At 41.1% G+C, this 22246-nt stretch overlaps 1 protein-coding gene across 5 annotated transcripts in view; it reads left to right on the top strand.

Annotated features, from left to right (window-relative positions):
- kiaa0586 (KIAA0586 ortholog) overlaps positions 1-22246 on the top strand; it is a 371111-nt gene that overhangs the window by 147522 nt on the left and 201343 nt on the right. For 4 of the 5 annotated variants that reach the window (XM_033027180.1, XM_033027182.1, XM_033027179.1 and 1 more), the window contains 2 exons: positions 2840-2905; positions 15218-15444. In XM_033027180.1, the coding sequence (XP_032883071.1) occupies positions 2840-2905; positions 15218-15444 (293 nt within the window). The remainder of the gene's footprint in view (positions 1-2839; positions 2906-15217; positions 15445-22246) is intronic. The other variant, XM_033027181.1, reaches the window with a different exon arrangement.

Below are 22246 nucleotides of genomic sequence, written 5' to 3'. Positions count from 1 at the left end.
CTGGGCTGAGCCGAGTATCCGCGCCGATGACCGATGCTTCACCGGGGCACGCAGGAAGGGAGAGGAGCGGCAACCTCGAGATCCTGGGGAGGGAGAGTGGGGGAGGAGAGGGGATAGAGGGAGGGAGGGTTAGGGAGGTGAGAGGAGTTATGGAGGGAGGGAGTGACAGGGTAGAGGAAAGAAGGAGGGAGGGTTTGGGGGAAGGTAGGAAGAGAAGGAAAAGAAGAGGGAGTGGGGGAGGAGGGGGAATAGAGGGAGAGGAGGGGGGGAGGGGGGGAGTGGGGAGGTAGGGAGTGGGGAATAGAGGGAGAGGTGGGCAGTGGGGGAGGTTTGGAGGAATAGTGGGGGGGGAGATAGGGGAGGTGGGGAATAGATGATAGGAGGGGGGAGGGAGGGGAGAGGAGTTATGGAGGGAGGGAGTGACTGAGGGTTAGGAAAAGGAGAGGTGAGGGAGGGATTGGGGGAAGGTAGGAGGAGAGGTAAACGAAGAGGGAGGAGGGAGTGGGCGAGGAGGGGGAATAGGGAGAGGAGGGCAGTGGGGGAGGTGAGGAGAGATAGTGGGGGGGGATAGGGGAGTTGACGAGTGGGGGATAGAGGGATAGGAGGGAGGTAGGGAGGGGAGAGGTGTTATGGAGGGAGGGAGGGAGCGGCTCAGGGTAGGGGAAAGGAGGGAGAGAGGCGAGGGAGGGATTGGGGAGGGGAGGAGGAGAGGGGAAAGAAGAGGGAGGGTGAAGAGGAGGAGGAGAGAGTGCTAGGGATGAGAGGAAATGAGCGTGCCTGTGCAGTTGGGGGCTATGGGTGAGTGGTGCAATATTGCGTTGGGGGACCAAGTCTCCTGTGTGACAGGGACCCAATGGGTCCCACTTAGTCTAGTCTCAGACAAAAATGCTACGGTAAAGCCACAGGTGACAGCCAACAAGGCACAGCTGAATGGAGGATTCATCTTTTGGTCAATATTTTGTGGTGATTAATATTAACGGTACCTCCTTTTCTGTCCTGGATGCTGCCTTACCTGCTGAGTGTTTTCTGCATTCTCTGTTTTAATTTCAGAATGTCAACATATGCAGTTGTGAATCTATTAACAGATGTAAATATCCACAAGGCATTTATTCATATCAGTGGCTTATCCTCCAGCCATCTGTTACTAGCAGAAAATAATTTTGATTAAGTTATTAAATCAGTTAAAAAATATATACGATAATTCAATATATATATAATTTGTGTTGCTTCTCTTTATAAAAATGGTTACAGCGTGAACTAAATACATTGGAAAGAGCTGGTAACAAAGAACACATGCCCAAAAATTGAATGTTAGGCATTTTTAGTATTTTAAATGGATGCTAATTATGGGCAAATGCCAGATTGAAGGTTTTTGTTATTATATTGAACAAAGAATTTGCATTTTACAGAAATAAAAGTGGCAGAATATTGAAATGTTCATTATCTGTTTGGTGGTAATAACATTAAGTATCTGGAAATGCCCCATGCATAATGTACAATAAATATACAAGGCATTTGCTTTCTTAATTTATGGTAATATTACATTTCTATTATGTTGCCTATGATATCCATCTACAAATATACATCACAAATATTTTGGGATTGCTCTGGTTATTAATCGCATGCATCAGGAAGATAACCAAAATGTAAGCTATTTAGTCATTCACAAACATTATTAGTATGTAGCCATTAAATCAGCTCAGATTTTTTTCCTTGAATGCCTGTATCAGCATATTGCTTTCTTAACACTCTTGGGGTGTCAATTTGCAATATTTTCAGTTATATACCAGATTATGTAAATTCATTGCAATTCACTTGCAAATATGTTAAATCACATGTAGAAAATTGTATTAAAAATAATGGGAATCTGCAGCATGTCTCAGTAGATCTAATTCAAATAATTCTGTATATAACATGTTTACACAATATATAACGTTGACATATTTTGTCATCAGGAAAATTGGAGAAAAGTATAAAATACTTGTTGGAAGCATTTGGAAACTACATAGCCTTTGTTGACAAAATACGGATAAAAATTAAGTTGAAGGATGTATAATCCTCGGCAGGTATTGCAACGAGGAAAGCCAAATGAGAATTTATTCTTAATCAACTGAAAACAAATATTCGTTTCATATAAATGAATCATTATTACATGAATTTGGATTTGTAACCCAAAATGTGATTATAATGAGAGAGATAATAAATAGCGCAAATGTTTTGTAATGGGAACGACAAACATTGAGGGCTACGATTGCATCATTGTTGGTTTTTCTACATGAAACAAACTTAATAAAAATCCATGAGACATTTCTGACATTAAATTGAATGCTAACTGTGTCTGTTGGCTACTGCTTCAAAGTATTAAATGGGAAATTTTCTATTTATTTTTTGAGGTGAAAGGGAGACTCGTGGCACACAGATAGCAGCCTATTCATTGTAAGCTGTTTGAACTGTGTTAGACTTATTCAACTGTTTTTTACAGCCCGTTTTGTGTTTTGCTGTCAGTATCTTAATTATTAGAGCCGTGAATTAGAATGATTAGACCATAGTCTTAATGTTTTTCTTTGTCAAATGTAGAAGCAAGCAAGGTGAGTACTGTAAAATGATTCTGATTTGTAGAAGACTTAACTGTAAACGTGCTATCACTTTTTGGAGACAGAGCAGAGGCAATCTCATACGGAAGACATTAAGGTTTGCATTCTGATTTTTCTTAAAATATTCACAGTATTTTCAACTGTTTGGTAGCACATTGAGACAGGAATGAAAATAACAGTAAAGGGTCACAAGATACAGTGGTGTTTCACTTATTCCTTCTCTTAATTCCCTTTCTCGCAAATAGAGTGTGAGTGCCAATCAGCACAACAGCCGCAAGCGTATTGACTCACCGCCTCTGCAATATCATCTGGTGAGTTGCCATGGAAATTGCTACACTGTTCATCTCCACTCTATATTCAGTCCTCACTTTATTCCCCCCTGAGGTTTGCTGCTTTTCATATTGGTAGTTCTCCAGTTTATTTCAGTTTCTTTATGCCACATGTTGAGTTATAAAATTGCATTGAAGAATTTTCGTAATTTATTTAATATAAGAATGCATGAGTCACACAGCACGGAAACAGGCCCTTCGACCTAACTTTCCCATGCCGACCAAATTGCCCATCCACACTAGTCCCATCCGCCTGTGTTTGGCTCTTAACCCTCTAAACCTTTCCTATCCAATTACCTATCTGTATGTATTTTAATTTTTTTATAGTACCTGTTTCAAAAACTCCTCTAGCAGCATGTTCCATATACCCACTACCCTCTATGTGGAAAAAATTGCCCATTAGGTTCCTATTAAAGCTTTCCCTTCTTGCCTGAAACCTATGTCCTCTGATTATTGATTCTCCTCCTCTGGGTAAAAGACCCTGTGCGTTCATCCTATCTACTCCCCTCGTAATCTTGTATACCTCTACAAGATTACCCCTTGGCCTCCTGTGCTCCAAGGAATAAATTCTAAGCTTGCCCAACCTCCCTCAATAGCTCAGGGCAGGGGTCTCCAAACTATGGCCCGCGGGCCACATCTGGCCCGCATTGAGATTTTATCCGGCCCGCAGCAAGCTCTTGACACATTCCGTGCGGCAGGCTATTTAGCGGGTTCTGTGGTAGCGCAACGTTAGAAATACAGTGCAGAAACAGGCCCTTCGGCCCATCGAAGCGATGCCCGTACACACTAGCACTATCCTACACACACTCGGGACAAATTCAATTAGCCTGCAAATGTGGAGTGGGCGGAAACCAGAGCTCTCGGAGAAAACCCACGCAGGTATAAACTCCGTACAGACAGCTACCCATGGTCAGGATGGAACCCGGGTTTCTGGCGCTGTGAAGCAGCGACTCTGCTGCTGCGCCACCGTGCCACTGCTCCTGTGTTGCAAAGGCAAGTTGTGCAGGGTGGTGAAAAATGTGCGAAACATATAATATGACCCTCATGCTGTAAAACGTTTGGAGGCTCCTGGCTTATTGCCTCAAGTCCTGGCTACATCCTAAAATCTTCTGTGCACTCTTTCTAGTTTAACAACATCCTATATAGCAGGATGACCAAATTTGAACACAATACTCCATATGCGATCATTTCGCTGAACGCCTTCACTCCGTCCGCCTCGGCCTACATAATCTCCCAGTTGCCATAATTCCCCTTCCGATTCCCATACTTATCTCTCTGTCCTGGGCCTCCTCCATTGTCAAAGTGAGGGCAAATGTAAATTGGAGGAACAGCACCTCATATTTTGCTTGGGCAGCTTACAATCCAACTGTATGAATATAGATTTCTTTAAATCCAAGTAACTCTTGCAATCCCTTTCTCTCTTCGTCCCTCCCCCACCCTAGTCGTACTAGTTTTACTGTTGTCCTGTTGAGTTCCACTGTCTGTATTAACTCATCATCACCTATCCCACAATTAACAATGGACCATTATGGGTTCCACATTTCTTTGATTATCGTTGCTTTCTGCACATCTTTCATTAATTTGTCCTAAGTACCGTCTAGATCTCATGTTCCCCTTTTCCCTGACTCTCAGTCTGAAGAAGGGTCACCACCCGAAACGTCACCTATTCCTTTTCTCCAGATACGCTGCCTGACCCACTCAGTTACTCCAGCTTTTTGTGTCTGTCTTTGATTTAAACCAGCATCTGCACATATTGAGTACTGGAGTTGGGATGCCATGTTACATCTGTACAATCATTGGTAAAGCCACATCTAGAGCAATGTCTAGTCTGATCACCCTGTTATAGGAATGATGCTATTAAACTGGAAGCGTGTGAATATGTTTATGACTGTTACAGATGTTACTGGCTGCAGATGGTTTGATTTGGAAGGAAAGGCTGGATAGGCTTGGTTATTTTTCACTGGAATGTAGGAAATTGAGGGTGACTTAACAGGGGTATATAAAATCATGAGGTGTATTGATAAGGTGAATACCTACGGTCTTTACCCCAAGTTAGGGGAGTCTAAAATTTGAGGTAACAATTTTAAGGTGACGGGAAAGATTTTAAAGGGATCCAAAAGACAACTTTTTCATTCAGAGAGTGGTGTGCGTATTGGAACAAGCTGCCAGAGGAAGTGGTAAAGGCAGGTACAATCACAACATTTAAAGATGCTTGGATGGGCACATGGATAGGAAAGATTTGGTGGAATTTGGGCCACTTGCAAGCAATTGGGAATAGCTTGGTTAAGTAACATGGTCAGTATGGATGAGTTGGGCCGAAGGGCCTGTTTAGATAACTATAAATTATAGTTGCATCTAAAACTTTAGTCGAGCAGTTTATACAAATTCAAATTCCAAGTTTCACATTACTGTATTTAAAAAAAAACCCTGTTATAAAGAGCCATAATGTACAGTAATTGCATTCATCACTGTGTTTCTTGGCCAAATCTAAAATACATTAAAATGTAACCATTCCTTTAATACTGTTTAAACTGTGAGGAAGCTTTTGCTGATTTTGGTGCCACAGAATGTAAATCTGATATCTTTACTTTTTTGAGTAAAGTTCAAATTGCCGAAAATAAATAGTTTTTATTTACTTGGGCCCAGTATCAAATATGAGAGTTACTTTGCTTGCAAGTAACTAACTAACTTCTCTTCCATAGAATTGACTGTGAGCAATTCAAAAAGACACTATCTTTGCAATGCAGAAACTGATGTTGTTTGCATAGTAGAGCAGATAAATACAATTTCGCTTACAGGTGTCATAAATGCCCAGTGACAGATATAACATTTTATGCACAATAAGGTTATATCCAAAACCCTGTGGAAACCTTAGAACTGTCTGCGTAAGAAAGTAATACACAAGGGAAAGATACCATTTGTGTGATAAGACAATGAAATTGTTAATAAAAAATCAGCTTATCTATATCATATCTATATTACTAAAAGTCTGATCTTGACCACTTCCTGTTGTTCTGTATATTGATTTTAGAAAAAACGCTGCCACTTACGGCTGTGATTTTTGGCCATCTTACTCAGTCCCCTCCGCTGCGCAGGACAAGAGGATTTTTCCCATCAATTAAAAATAAAAGAGTTATTAGTGTTTAAAAAATATTGAGATTCTCTCTCTTGAAGGCCATGCCCCTTCCGGAGGGGCTATAAAACCCGGAAGTGTTGAGTGCCTCAGTCAGTCTCTGCAAGATGGGGGAGCGACAGGGTCACGTCTCTCAGTCTGAGAAGACATTCAGGAGCCCTGGCTGAGATATATGCATCATCGTTAACCAAGAGTGATAATTGGAAACCAAGTGTGATACTTGGAGGTCTCGAGGGTGGCTAATGTTGAGCCTTAAGTTAAGAAAGGATGTAAAGAAAAACCTGGGAACAATAAACCAGTAAGCCTGGCATCTGTAGTAGAAAAATTATTCCAAAGGGCTTCTGAGGAATTGATTAGAGATAGTCAGCATAGCTTTGTGTGTGTCACAAAATTGATTGAGTTTTTTGAAGAAATTGCCAAGGCAGTCAATAAGGGTAGGGTAGTAGTCTAGATGGAATTCCGCAACGCCTTCGATAAGCTTCTGCATGCTTTGGGAGAATAGGTCACAAGGGAGAGCTAGCAAATTGGATACATAATTGGCATGATGGTACGAAGCAGAAAGTAATGATTGAACTTTACTTTTTGGGTGCGTAGGCCCATGACTCGTGGTGTGCCTCACGGATCGGACTGGCCTCATGGTTTTCATTTATGTCAATTATTTGGATGAGAATGTACGAGGCATGGTTAGTAAACTTGCAAATGACATTAAAATAGATGGTATCGTAGACAGTGAAGAAGATTATCAAGAACTATAGTAGGATCTTCATCATCTGGGTCTGTGGGGCAGGAATGACTTGTGGAATTTAATTTTTAATCTTCAAAAACACATGTTCATTCTTCTTGTGGCAACTTTGCTTACTTGGTGGGATATTCTTCCTGTGCTTTTGCGGGTTTGAACTGCTTAAATCTCGCACCCTTCTGATTTTTGTCAGTGCTTTTGTCTTGACGAATTGAAGACAATATTGCACTGATTGCAGCCGTGAGAACAAACCAAACAAGACTGTAAAATTCAAGCATTTGAACTAAACAGAAACAAATAGTCTGAACAAGCATTTGTTGCCTTTTGAATCTATTGTGACTAGGCTGAACTAACAATTAGCTAATGCATCAAATAGATGAGATTCTCCTATTCCTTATTCCCTTGGAAATATAATAAATATTTTGAGAAATAAATCTACAAAACAAGGTATGCACAGTAGTTGAAATATCACATAAACAAAAGCATAACAGTGTGTTGTGGCCATTTGCATTGTTTGGAACATGTTGTACGTGTAAGAGCTATCCTTGATTATGTTTGTCACTGATCAGAAGCCCAATGGAGTCTGTGATTGTTTATTTTGTGGGACTGCTTAGCAACTGTTCTGTCAGGCACATGCGTTCATCAGCCATTCTGACCTGACTGTTTTTCCACTTCACTGCTTCATGCTTTATTTGAAAATAAAAACTCACTTACTCAGGAACCATTATGAAGGTTGTACCTTTTTCAAAGCAGGCATTTTTCCAACCTGATAGATTTTACCATTTTACTTCGAAAAGATGCTGCTACATTTTCTCAACTGATGAAAACAACCTGAACAAGAGAGAACTATAGATATTAAAGGCATAAAACTGGTTATCTATTTAGGGTGTTGAATAATATTTTCCTTGGAACATTCTATGTTTTTTTCATTTTAATTAATTTAAATTAATTTTATAACAATCAATGTGAGGATAGCATTAGAATTTGCAGTAGACCCAGGAGATAATCACTCTTCCATATGGAACCCTTTCAGTTTCCTGAACTGCTTCACATTCTCCACATTATATTCTCTACTTTTTCACAGGGACAATCTTTTAGCCTTCCAAATGAATACTGATATCTCAAAACAACCTGCCACGTTTCTGGCTTTCTAACGGACTAGATCTGATCAGTCTGAAGAAGGGTCCCGACCTAAAACATTGCCTGTCCATCCCTTCCACAGATGCTGTCTGACCTGCTGAGTTACTCCAGCATTTTGTGTTTTACTCGAGATTCCAGTTGTTTGTGTCTGCATTACTTCTATTAGGTTGCCACATTCAAACTGATAATTATAGATCATTTCTCTTTCTCTAACTGGAACTTTTCTTCATCTTTATTGCCCAATTAAAGAAGGTATCCTTTTCAGTCATATTTCTCATTCGGGTGTTCAAGCCATCACTGCTATCAGCAGCTCTTCTACCCAATCCCTTGCCTGTTCATGCTTCTTAATTTCCTTCATCTTAAAGCATTGTCCACAACTTGTTGTTTGCTTTAAATAGACATAAAAAGCTGGAGTAATTCAACGGGTCAGGCAGCATCTCTTGAGAAAAGGAATAGGTGACGTTTTGGGTCGACCCTTCTTCAGATTGAGTGTCAGGGGAAAGGGAAATGAGAGATATAGGCGAGGTATAGAACAAATGAATGAGAGTGATACGAAAAAGTAACAATGATTAAGTAAAGGACTGTATGAAAGAAGCTCTCGCTCAAGTTGACTGGAGCAGGTTATTTGAAGGGAAAGGAACATCGGCCAAGTGGGATGTTTTTAAAAGTCCACTGAAGAAAACTCAGGTTGTGTACGTCCCCGTTAGAGTGAAGGGCAAAGCAGGCAAACATAAGAAAGCTTGGCTGACGAGGGAAACTGCGACATTAGTCAAAAACAAGAAGGATGCATGGGATCCCAGGAAAAGGCAGCTGGGATCAAGTGCATCCCTGGACGAGTTTCGGGAATTAAGGAATATACGAAAAAAGAAATCAGAAAGGCAAAAAGGGATCAGGAGATAGCTCTGGTGGGTAGCATTAAGCACAATCCAAAAATATTTTATAAATACATAACGGGAAAAGGGTAACTAGAGAGAGAGAATGGGACATGTCAGGAATCAAAGCGGTCACCTCTGTGTGAAGCCACAGGAAATGGGCAATGTTCTAAATTAGTAATTCTCCTCTGTATTTACTGAGTAGAAAGATAGTAGGATGGAAGAAATTGGAGCAGTCACTGGAAGTGTCATGAGAGCAGTCAAGGTTACCGTCGAAGAAGTACTGAAGGTACTGTCGTGTTTGAAAGCAGACAAATCTCCAGGGCCTGTATCAGATGTATCCGAGGACATTGCGGGAAACTAGAGAGGAAATTGCTGGAGACCTGGTTGAAATTTATGAGTCGTCCTTAAATACAGGAGAGGTGTCGGAAGATTGGAGGGTGGCAAATGTTGTGCCTCTTTTCAAGAAGGGCTGCAAGGAAAATGCTGGGAACTATACGCTGGTGAGCTTAACATCTGTAGTTGGTAAGTTACTGTAGAGTTTTCTGAGGGATAGGTTATACAGGTATTTGAATGGGCAAGGGCTGATTAGGGATAGTCAGCATGGATTTGTTCGTGGGTCGTGTCTCACAAATCTGATAGATTTTTTGAAGATGTGAGCAAAAAGGTTGATGAAGGCAGAGCTGTAGATGTTGTAAGGACTTCAGTAAGGCATTCGACAAGGTTCTGCATGGTAGGCTGCCCTGGAAGATTAGATCGCATGGGATCCAAGGAGAGATAGCTGAATGGATAGCAAATTGGTTCCATGGAAGGAAGCAGAGGGTGATTGTAGAAGGTTGCTTCTCAGACTGGAGGCCGGTGACTAGTGGTGTGCCTGAGGGTTCGTTGCTGGGCCCATTACTATTTGTCATCTACATCAATGATTTGGAAGAGAACATACCAGGGCAAGATTAGTGAATTTACTGATGATACAAAAGTTAGTGGTTTTGCAGTGAGTGAAGATGGTTGTGAAAAATTGCAGCAGGATCTGGATTGATTGGCCAGGTGGGCGGAGGAATGGTTGATGGAGTTTAATACAGAAAAGTGTGAGGTGTTGCATTTTGGGACGTCAAACAAGGGCAGGACCTGCACAGTAATGGCAGGCCTCTGGGTAATGTTGTAGAGGTTGAGTAGGCTGGGTCTTTAATTCCATGGAGCGCAGGAGGATGAGGGGAGATCTTATAGAGGTATAGAAAATCATGAGAGGAATAGATCTGGTAGATGCACAGAGTCTTTTTCCCAGAGTAGGAACCCGAGTAGGGAATCGAGGACCAGAGGACATAGGTTCAAGGTGAAGGGGAAACGATTTAATAGGAATCCGAGGGGTAACTTTTCACACAAGGGGTGGTGGGTGTATGGATCACGGAGGAGGTAGTTGAGGCTGGGACTATCCCATCATTTAAGAAACAATTAGACAGGTACATGGATAGGACAGGTTTGGAGAGATATGGAACAAGCGCAGGCAAGTGGGACTAGTGTAGCTGGGACATTGTTAGCCGGTGTGGGCAAGTTGGGCTAAAGAGCCTGTTTCCACTATGTGTATCATTCTATGTGGAGCCCACAACGGTCCATTGACGGCTGTGGGATAGGTGATAACGAGTGTAGAATGAAACTCAACAGGAAGACAGTGAAACTGATACGACGACTAAGGTGGGGGAGGGAAGGAGAGGGAGGGGATGCAAGAAGTTAAAGAAATCAATATTCATGCTGCTGGATTGTGAGCTGCCCAAGCAAAGTTTGAGGCACTATTTCTCCAATTTGCATTTGGCTTCACTCTGACAATGGAGGAGGTCCAGGTCAGAATGGGAAGGAGAGTTTGGCAACTGGGGGATGACGTAGGCCCAGGTGGACTGAGCGAAGGTGTTTAGCGATCACCAAGACTACGCTTTGTCTCGCTGATATATAGAAATCCACACCTGGAACAATGGATACAGTAGATGAGGTTGGAGTAGGTGCAAGTGAACCTCTGCCTAACCTGAAAGGACTGTTAGGGTCTCTGGTCGAACTCGAGGGAGGAGGTATAGGAACAGGTGTTGCATCTACTGCGGTTGCAGGGGAAGGTTTCTGGGGAGGGGGTGGGAAGGGATGAGTTAACCAGTCGTGGAGGGAACAGTCTCTGCAGAAAGGGGTGGAGATGGGAAGATGTGATGTGGTGGGATCCTGTTGGAGGTGGTGAAAATGCCAGAGTATTATGTATTGTCTGTGAAGGCTGATGGGGTGAAAGGTGAAGACTAAGGGAACTGTCCCTGTTGTGACTGGGGGGAGGGGAGCAAGGACAGAGCTGTGGGATACTGAGGCGACGCGTGTGAGGGCCTCATCGAAGATGATCATCATAATCATACTTTATTAGCCAAGTATGTTTTGCAACACACGGGGAATTTGTATGTTGAATAGGATAGAAGAGGGGAGCCCTCTTTCCCTAAAGATTGGGGACATCTCGGATGTCATGGTACGGAACACCTCCTCTTGAGCGCAGATGCGGCGTAGTTAGAGGAATTGGAAGTAGAGGATAGAATCTTTCCAGGAGGCTGGGTGGGAAGAAGTGTAGTCTAAGTTGTGGGAGTCAGTCCGTTTATAATAGATGTCAGTGGATAGTCTATCTCCTGTGATGGAGATGGTGAGATCAAGAAAGGGGAGGTGGTAGTCGGAGATGTTCGAAGTGAATTTGAGTACTGGATGGAAATTGGTAGTGAAGTTAATGAAGTCCTTGAGTACTGCATGTATGCTGGAGGTAGCACCGATGCAGTCGTCAATGTAGCAGAGATAGTTTGGAGATGGGGCCAGTGTAAGTCTGGAATAGGGTTGTTCGCAATGAATTATTCTAATATTCTCTCCCCTCCAATTCTCCAGTTCCTGATTTGGTTTGTTATCATTCATTTTTTTTTCTCTGAATTCCTACACCTCTGAATTCCTACACTCTCTTTTGTCTGTTGGCATCAAAGGACGTGAAGCTAGAAAGGCTTTCAAAGAGTATGCAGCTCTCACAGTGCACAACAACTGAGGGTTGTTTTCTTGCTTGCTGTGAGACAAAGAAACAGGAGGAGAGAATCGGCAGATGGGGCTGGATTTTGTCAAGAGAAGTCATGACATGCACAGGGATTTTTAAAGGAAATGCTGACCATTGACATAAGCCACTCATTTGATCTTTGTGGTTAATCAAAGTTGTCATTTTTAAATATTGAGAATAAATTCTTCTACATGAAATCTTTTTTTAACCCTCATTCTAGTTTGAGATGACCGAAATAGAAATGTAGCAGTATGTCATATCAAGATTAGTTCTCCTTCTCCTTGCCAAGACAGTTTGTTTCCTACGAGTGCTGCAAAACTGTCTGGTTAACTTTTATTCCTCTCAGGGCTCCTGGTGCCAGCCTCAGACTAGTTTGTGTATACTGCACAGTGAGCCAAGTTATGACAAGCGTACAGTGTATAGATCTTCCTTTGCCAGAATTGAAATAAGACCCCTACTGACCTGTGTTGGAGCATTTGGCATCTTCTTTTATCCATGCAAAGGCTTTCAGTAATATTGGCTTGCTTTTGTCGAATTCTATCAGATGCTGTTCCAAGCCTGGTGACTTATTCCCTTTCATGTTTCCTATTGTACTTTCCGTTTCTGCAAGTTCAGTAACATATTCCACTTTATCCAGCGAGGGATTTGGAATTAAGAACTGAAGGAAACATTTGGAATGTATAACTGAAGGAAACAGCCACAGTCAGGAACTCCTGACCAGGATTCGGTCTGTTGCCGCAGCTTATAAAATAAATTTCCTACTTTTGCTTCTTGTTCATAATTTCTCTCATCCTTTTTTAAAAGGTGCTTTTGTCAGCAATATTGAACAGGATTGCAATGGTCAGAGTCATAGTGTCATGCAGCATAGAAGGAAGCTTTCGGCCCATCACGTCTATGTCAACCATCAATTACCAACCCGTTCTAATCTCATACACTGATACTTGGTCTGTAGCTTTCTATGATTTGGTGACGGATCCCCCGATTCCACCACTGGTCACAAGTTTCCAATCATAAAAGCACTCTCCACCATCACCCTTAGTCTTATATTAACAAGCCATTTTGATATCTAATTTGCCAACTTGATTTGGATCTCATGGGCAAACTGTTTGGTCGCTCTTTATGACTAACTTCCCATGGATCATGTCTAAGATCTTACTGATATCGTGAAAGACATTACACATCCTTGTCACCGCCTTTTCACACTGCTGCCCTCAGGAAAAAGGTACAGGTCGCTAAAGTCACGCACTGCCAGACTCAAGAACAGCTTTTACCCATCAGCAATCTTGGAACTGAACTCTGTCTCGGGAGCGGGTTATGGGGAAAGAGGGGGGGGGGGGTGGGAGACAGTGTTAATTTATGTAAATGTGAATCCATGGGTGGGTTTGGGGAGGGAGGGAGTATAAAAAGTATGAGTATGTGAATGTTTGAAGTTCTTTTAAATGGAGAGACACAGTAATCTCGTTGTATGTGACACATGCAATGACAATAAAGCATTCTGATTCTGATTCTGATTACTGGTCCATGTAAACTACATCAACTTCACTGCCCTCATCAATACTTTAGTGACCTCTGAAAATTTGTATCAAATTGGTCAGACAACAATAACAAAGCAATATGACTATCTTTGATTTTACCCTGCTTTTCCAAGTGTAGATTAATCCTGGACCTCCAAATTACTTCAAGTAATTTTACTACTATTGACTTGAGACCCAGGCCTGCATTTACCATGTTTATTTCTGCTGCCCTTCATAAATGAAGATGCCACATTTGCTAAGAATATAAGAATTATTTTTTATTGATAGCGAACATGTCATCATCCCTGATTATCCAACGACATTGTACTTCTCTCTGTGTGCAAATAAGAAATATTAATTTAAGATGTCACCAACATCCTGTGGCTCCATGCACAGATTAGCCCTTTGGTATCGAATGGGTCTCCCCTTGCCTATAACATACCTATAAAATGTTTTGGGATTTTGGGTTTGAAATATAGTTTTGTGTAACTGTAATACAACATCGAAGTACCACCATGCCTGCAGAATTGCAACCAACGATGGGATTACAGTTAGAATTATATAATCATTTTAGCGCAGAAAGAAGTAATTTGACCCATTGTGTCCACGTCAGCTATCCACAAAGCAATCAATCTAATTCCCCAGCGCTTTCCCTGTATGTCCATAGAATATTTTCCCTCAAGGACCTTTCAGTTTCCTTTGGAAAGTCCAAGGCACTCGCTAAACGTGTTCATCTTCCTACATTATCAATTATACTCTCAATTATTGCTTGAAGGAGAACAATCCCAACTTCCAGTGTAAGAAGCAGCTGAAACCCCTCGTTCTAGGAACCATTCATGCAAGTCATTTTTTGCTCCCACTCTGGAATCGTTACATTCTTTCCAAAATAAGGTGGCCAGAATTGGACATTGTACTCCAGTTGTGCTCAATCAGTGGGTCGTAAAAATTTAACATTGCCTATTTGATTTTGTATATTTTCTGTATCAACCAAAAGATCTTCCATGCTTTATTTGATGCCCTCTCAACATTTATTTCTACTTTACACAGCCAGTGCCATCCATTCTTGAACCAGTTCAGAATTGTGCTTGTAAACCTGTATTTTGTCATGATGTAGATATTAGAAGGTTTTTTTTAATTGTTATGTGTATCAAAATACCACAAAAAGCTTTGTTTGCATGCTATCTGGTCAAATCAAATGAGATATGAGTAAAATCAAGACATATGCAAGTAGAACAAATAGTGCAAAGAGAAAAATACCAGAGAACAGAAGATAGTGTGTCAGCATGATAGCGTTACAGTTACAAAGAAAGTCCCGATTTTATTTAAAAAAAATAAAATAAAATTTTAAAAAAAATTTTAAAAAAAGTGCAAGGTCCACAATTAAATTATTCAGCTACTTCTACCACTTGGCTGCTCATTCTGACAGCTTGCATATGCCCCGTTGCTATTCTGTTTTGCTGTTATCCTGTTTTGCTTGTTTACCTGTTTCCATTTCTACCGAAACTGCCTGACCTTCTGCGTGTTTCTAGCATTCTTTGTTTTTATTTCAAATTACTCATTTCTGATTTTCCAAAGACATATTGTTCAATAAAAAAGTAAAGTGCAGTTTTAGCATGCAGATGATTGACAGTGGCATTTACGTCATTAGTTTTACACCAGTTTATATCATCACAGAAAGCAAAGCTGTTTCTTCTTCTTTAAGCTTAGTTGATATTTTAAAAGTAGAAATCCATAAATGTAAGAGAGATAACAAATGCATTTGATATTTTGTCACACGTGTAAGTTTCATCTTTCATTTCTACTTCAATGTTTGACCCTCATAGTATAATTTTTTTTTAAATCATTTTCAGCTCAAGCAACCTACCCTCAGTGCCAAAGGGACCGACTCTAGATGCTCGCAGAAGCCTTCACTGATTGAGTCAGTAAAAGCACCAAAATCAATGTTTGAAGATGCTGAAAGAATTTTGCGTGAGGTGCAACTGAATAAGAAATTCATTGAAGGAAACCTTGAAGCAATTGTTAGAGCAAAGGACAGTGCTTCTTTATATTCAGTAATTGATTCCTTAACTGCAAACAGGTATGGAACTAACAATATGTTACTGTAATATCAGTGTAATATTGATGCTTTATTGGGGAGGATATTTTGTGTGCTGCTGTTGTTCCTCTTTCCCAAATCGGCCATAGATTTTAAAGATGCATTGTCGATCCATGTGACTACTTGGGACCTTTTTTAAAAATAATTATATGCCTCCAACTCTGCCTAAATTCATCTTCATTACAGTGATGACAGTTGAAACTCCTACTACGTTGGCGACAGATTGAGCTTATCTGTGAAACCCAGCCAAGCATTGTAACCAATGTAACATAATAGATTGACTGGCCAGAGACAGCACTGCTGTTCTGCCTCACCCATAGGCCATGCTGGACAATTATTTACCTACTGCTACCAGCAATCATTGTCTTCCTTCAATGGTTGGAATTCCCAAGCCTGGTGAAACCACATCGGTGACATTAAAACCGAATGCTGCTTTAAATTGGAGGTACACCATGCCAATACCTTGTTAAAGTTATGAGCAACCACTCAATATTTAGTTACTTGGCTACCTCCTCCACATTACACCTGTTAAACTTCAAATTGTTCGGTTAGGATCATGGTTTTAAATATTTGATAATGAATTTTCTATGGCATTAATATCCCCCCCTCTGTTTTCTTGTAAGACTTGTATTGGTAGGTGATTACATGTTTTAACAGACATGTGCATTGAAACTTAGACAAGCTCCCTCATGATAACCATGATAATTCTGATAACTTCTTAACAAAATCTCAACAAAAGCACATTGATACTTTTGTTATATTTTCATTGTTGAGTTGAAATTCATATATATTGCCAGTAAAATTAATAATTCAACATCAAAACACAATGTTGGAATAACTTAGCAGGACAGGCAGCATCTGTGGAGAGCATCAGGCTGAAGAAGGGTCCCAACCTCGAAACATCACCTATCCATTGCCTCCACAGATTCTGCGCAACCTCCATTTTTTGTTCTGATGTCTATCCAGTTCCAGCTACTGAAGAATGTGCATCTGGAAATTATATATACTTTGTCTTTAATATTGGATGGCGACTCTCAAAATCCTTGTGAACATTGAATGAATGTTTACTTGGTGATGTTTTGGAGTGTGTGGAACACATTCTAATGTGGATTAACACTTTATGTTTTGCTCAAGATTCCAACATCTGCAGTTCCTTGTGTCTTTAGTGATTCAACATGTTGCATTACATACACACATATCTTGGAGATATTTATCACCAACTAAACATTCATTCAGTGTTCATAAGGATTTTAAGAGTTGTCAAGCTATCCAATATTAAAGACAAAGTATAAATGATTTCAAGATGCACATTTTTCAGTAGCTGGAACTGGATAGGCATCAGGACTAAAATTGCAGGCATTGCTGATTATATGAAACACTTCTCCATTTGTTCATGTGTGAATAGATCTACATGCGGCCATTTTCATAAGGTAAGATGTAGGCAGGCGTCTAATAGAAGTGGATAAACACTCAAACCAAAAGCAGCTCACCAGAGGGGATAAGAGCTTTGGCAGTATTGAACCAGTCAAAGTAAGTAAAGTGAGAATGGGTGAGAGAGTGGGATGAGGATATTAATTCAAGAGTAGTCTATGGTGATGACCTTGGGATGACAGGTAGTGGGAGTCAGAATAATGCTCCTACTGCCATGATGTCAAAAATTAAATGGAACATAATTGTTGAGTATTTCAAAATGGCCTCCAACTGTGGCAAACATCAGTAGAGCCAAACATTGGCAGATATCAATAGTTTGGAAATACATGTTAATCTTCTGGTAATTTGGTATGTCACAATTGCTTAAGATCATTGTAAAGTGACAGTACCTTAATTTGCACAAACCATATAATGTCATTTTCTGCATCTGCTTTGACTACCAATGTTAAGACCAAAACGATAATTGCTTGAACCATAATTTTCAACATATAATCACCTATAATGGACTTTAGTGAGACCTTTGAGGTCCCCCAAGGTAGGCTTGTCCTGAAGATTAGATCAAATGGGATCCAGAGTGAGCTAGGCCAATACAAAATTGACTTTATGGACGGAGTCAGGGTGATAGTGGAGGATTATTATTCAGATTGTCGGACTTGTAATGAGTGATGTGCTGCAGGGATCAGTGCTGGAATAACTGTTGTTTGTAATCTATAATCACGATATGGGTGACAAATTTGTTGACATAGTTAATAAGTTTGTGGTTGACACCAGAATCGGTGGTAGTGAACAATGAAGAAGGCTATCTAAGATTACCTTAGATAATCGAGGGGGACCAATATCCTGGCGGGGAGATTTGCAAAAGTTACGGGGGAGACTTTAAACTAGTATGGTTGGGGGGAGGGACTCAAATTGGGAAAGCTAGCAGTCAGTGTGTGAGGCAGGAGGCAGATAATGGTAGCACTCTGACCCAAAATGTAGGGGAGAGAGAAGAAAAAGACAATAAACAGAGAATAAGAGACGGTGGGTTTGTTAAATGTGTATATTATAATGCTAGGAGCTTTGTAAGAAAGGTGGATGAACTTAGAGCCTGGGTTGACTACTGGAAGTATGATGTTGTGGCGATCAGTGAAACATGGTTGCAGGAGGGCTGTGATTGGAAACTAAATATTCCAGGATTTTGTGCTTCAGGTGTGATAGAATTGGGGGAGCAAGAGGTGGAGGTGTTGCATTGCTTATCAGGGAAGATATTACAGCAGTGCTTTGGCAGGATAGATTAGAGGGCTCGTCTAGGGAGGCTATTTGGGTGGAACTGAGAAATGGGAAAGGGGTAGCAACACTTATAGGGGTGTATTATAGACCGCCAAATGGGGAGCGAGAATTGGAAGAGAAAATATGTAAGGAGATTGCAGATATTAGTAGTAAGCACAAGGTAGTGATTGTGGGAGATTTCAATTTTCCACACATAGACTGGGAAACACATTCTGTAAATGGGCTGGGTGGGTTGGAGTTTGTAAAATGTGTGCAGGATAGTTTTTTGCAGCAATACATAGAAGTACCTACTAGAGAAGGGGCGGTGCTGGACCTCCTGTTAGTGAAATGAGACGGGTCAGGTGGCAGAGGTATGCGTTGGGGAACAGTTCGGGACCAGTGATCACAATACCATTAGTTTCAATATAATTATGGAGAGGGTCAGAACTGGACCTAGGGTTGAGATTTTTGATTGGAGAAAGGCTAACTTTGAGGAGATGCGAAAGGATTTAAAAGGAGTAAATTGGGACATTTTGTTTTATGGGAAAGATGTGGAAGAGAAATGGAGTACATTTAAAGGTGAAATTTTAAGAGTACAGAATCTTTATGTCCCTGTTCGGTTGAAAGGAAATAGTAAAAATCGGAAAGAGCCATGGTTTTCAAGGGAAATTGGACACTTGGTTCGGAAAAAGAGAGAGATCTACAATTATTATAGGCAGCATGGAGTAAATGAGGTGCTTGAGGAGTATAAAGAATGTAAAAAGAATCTTAAGAAAGAAATTAGAAAAGCTAAAAGAAGATATGAGGTTGCTTTGGCAAGTAAGGTGAAAGTAAACCCAAAGGGTTTCTACAGCTATATTAATAGCAAAAGGATAACGAGGGATAAAATTGGTCCATTAGAGAGTCAGAGTGGACAGCTATCTGCAGAGCCAAAAGAGATGGGGGAGATATTGAACAATTTCTTTTCTTCGGTATTCACCAAGGAGAAGGATATTGAATTATGTGAGGTAAGGGAAACAAGTAGAGTAGCTATGGAAACTATGAGATTCAAAGAAGAGGAAGTACTGACACTTTTGAGAAATATAAAAATGGATAAGTCTCCAGGTCTGGACAGGATATTCCCTAGGACATTGAGGGAAGTTAGTGTAGAAATAGCAGGGGCTATGACAGAAATATTTCAAATGTCATTAGAAACGGGAATAGTGCCGGAGGATTGGCGTACTGCGCATGTTGTTCCATTGTTTAAAAAGGGGTCTAAGAGTAAACCTAGCAATTATAGACCTGTTAGTTTGACGTCAGTGGTGGGCAAATTAATGGAAAGGATACTTAGAGATAATATATATAAGCATCTGGATAAACAGGGACTGATTAGGAACAGTCAACATGGATTTGTGCCTGGAAGGTCATGTTTGACTAATCTTCTTGAATTTTTTGAAGAGGTTACTCGGGAAATTGATGAGGGTAAAGCAGTGGATGTTGTATATATGGACTTCAGTAAGGCCTTTGACAAGGTTCCTCATGGAAGGTTGGTTAAGAAGGTTCAATGGTTGGGTATTAATGGTGGAGTAGTAAGATGGATTCAACAGTGGCTGAATGGGAGATGCCAGAGAGTAATGGTGGATGGTTGTTTGTCAGGTTGGAGGCCAGTGACTAGTGGGGTGTCACAGGGATCTGTGTTGGGTCCACTGTTGTTTGTCATGTACATCAATGATCTGGATGATGGTGTGGTAAATTGGATTAGTAAGTATGCAGATGATACTAAGATAGGTGGGGTTGTGGATAATGAAGTAGATTTTCAAAGTCTACAGAGAGATTTATGCCAGTTGGAAGAGTGGACTGAAAGATGTCAGATGGAGTTTAATGCTGATAAGTGTGAGGTGCTACATCTTGGCAGGACGTCAAAATAGGACGTACATGGTAAATGGTAGGGAATTGAAGAATGCAGGTAAACAGAGGGATCTGGGAATAACTGCACAGTTCCCTGAAAGTGGAATCTCATGTAGATAGGGTGGTAAAGAAAGCTTTTGGTGTGCTGGCCTTTATAAATCAGAGCATTGAGTATAGAAGTTGGGATGTAATGTTAAAATTGTACAAGGCATTGGTGAGGCCAATTCTGGAGTAGGGTACAATTTTGGTCGCCTAATTATAGGAAGGATGTCAACAAAATAGAGAGAGTACAGAGGAGATTTACTAGAATGTTGCCTGGGTTTCAGCAACTAAGTTACAGAGAGAGGTTGAACAAGTTAGGGCTTTCTTCTTTGGAGCGCAGAAGGTTAAGGGGGGACTTGATAGAGGTCTTTAAAATGATGAGAGGGATAGACAGAGTTGACGTGGATAAGCTTTTCCCACTGAGAGTAGGGAAGATTCAAACAAGGGGACATGACTTGAGAATTAAGGGACAGAAGTTTAGGGGTAACATGAGGGGGAACTTCTTTACTCAGAGAGTGGTGGCTGTGTGGAATGAGCTTCCAGTGAAGGTGGTGGAGGCAGGTTTGTTTTTATCATTTAAAAATAAATTGGATAGTTATATGGACGGGAAAGGAATGGAGGGTTATGGTCTGAGCGCAGGTATATGGGACTAGGGGAGAATACGTGTTCGGCACGGACTAGAAGGGTCGAGATGGCCTGTTTCCGTGCTGTAATTGTTATATGGTTATATGGTTATTACAGAGGGAACTGGAGAAGTGGGTCAATACATAGCAATTACATTTGATCTCTGACAAGTGCAAGCTATTGCATTTTCATAGGTTGAACCATGACAAGACTTACATAGTAAAGGGTTGGATCCTGGAGAATGCTGTAGAACAGAGACCCCGAGGGGTCCAGGCACATAGTTTGCTTAAAGTCCCTACACAGGTAGAAAAGCGGTGGAAGAAGTCTTTGACATGCTTGCCTTCATCGGTCAAGGCACTGAGTACGGGAGATGGGACCTCATGTTACAATTGTACAAATCGTTGGTGAGACCACACTTGTTTTCTCTGGGGTGCTGCAGTCTGAGGGGAGACTTGAACTGTGGCTGTCGGAAGCTATAGCTGTAACTGGAGCTGTAGCTATAGCTTGACCCTCTGTGCAAAAAAATAAACTTGCTCCACACATCTTCTTTAAACTTTGCAACTTTCACCACAAAGCTTCACCCTCTAGACTTTGACATTTCCTCCTAGGAAGAAGATTCTGACTGTATCTATGCCTCTCATAATTTTAGATTCTTCTATCATGCCTCCCCTCAATCTCCAGCACTCCAGAGAAAACAGTTTTTAGAATTTGTAATTCCAGGGTTTGATGGTCATGATGTGGCACCAGATTGTGTAAGATATTGCATGTTGTAGACCAGGGGCCTCCAAACTTTTCAGTATGAAGGCCTAATTATAGATTTGGCACACTTTTGCAGGCCGTAGGAAAAAATAAATGTCAGTTTTATAAATGTAATCCCTCTCCCCCTCCCCCCTCCCCCTCCCCCTCCCCCCTCCCCCTCCCCCTCCCCCTCCCCCTCCCCCTCCCCCTCCCCCTCAAAGCACTTTGTGCAGGCCTGGGTGCTTGAACACCCACATAAAATCTTTGAGGATTTTACATTACTTGGATATTTAAGTGCACTTTGTCCAGATGACTGTCATTATTTCATTCATTCTTAGAAAATAAAACGGATCACGTGATCTCATTTTACTATGACTTTCTATCTGCTATTGCCATTCTCTATAAGCTATTGCCATCATGTTTTCTTATTCCCACAGATAATCTATCCCTTAACCTCTTCTTCCTCCCGTCCACAAGAATCCCCATCAAATGTACCTCTGACAAAATCTTCAGTCACACCTCCTTTGCCTTTGGCTGATCTGATTAGATAACATGCAAAACAAGGCTTATTACTGTACCTGGATACACGTGACAATAAACCTAAACCTATGTGCCCATTTCACCTGGGGGGGGGGGGGGGGGGGGGGGGGGGGGGGTAAAGATTCAAGTAAATATCGAATTATTTTAACCTTGCTGCACTTAAGAGGTTGGCCATATTGCCGTGAAGAATAACTCAGCAGAAACCAGGCACTGCCTACGAAAATGTATCACCTCTCAAAAATTGAATGACAGATTGTACCCAGCTGATGATGTT

The sequence above is a fragment of the Amblyraja radiata genome, chromosome 9 (assembly GCF_010909765.2).
Source record: "Amblyraja radiata isolate CabotCenter1 chromosome 9, sAmbRad1.1.pri, whole genome shotgun sequence".
Classification (NCBI taxonomy): domain Eukaryota; kingdom Metazoa; phylum Chordata; class Chondrichthyes; order Rajiformes; family Rajidae; genus Amblyraja; species Amblyraja radiata.
This window is presented reverse-complemented; position numbering and strand designations above follow the sequence as displayed.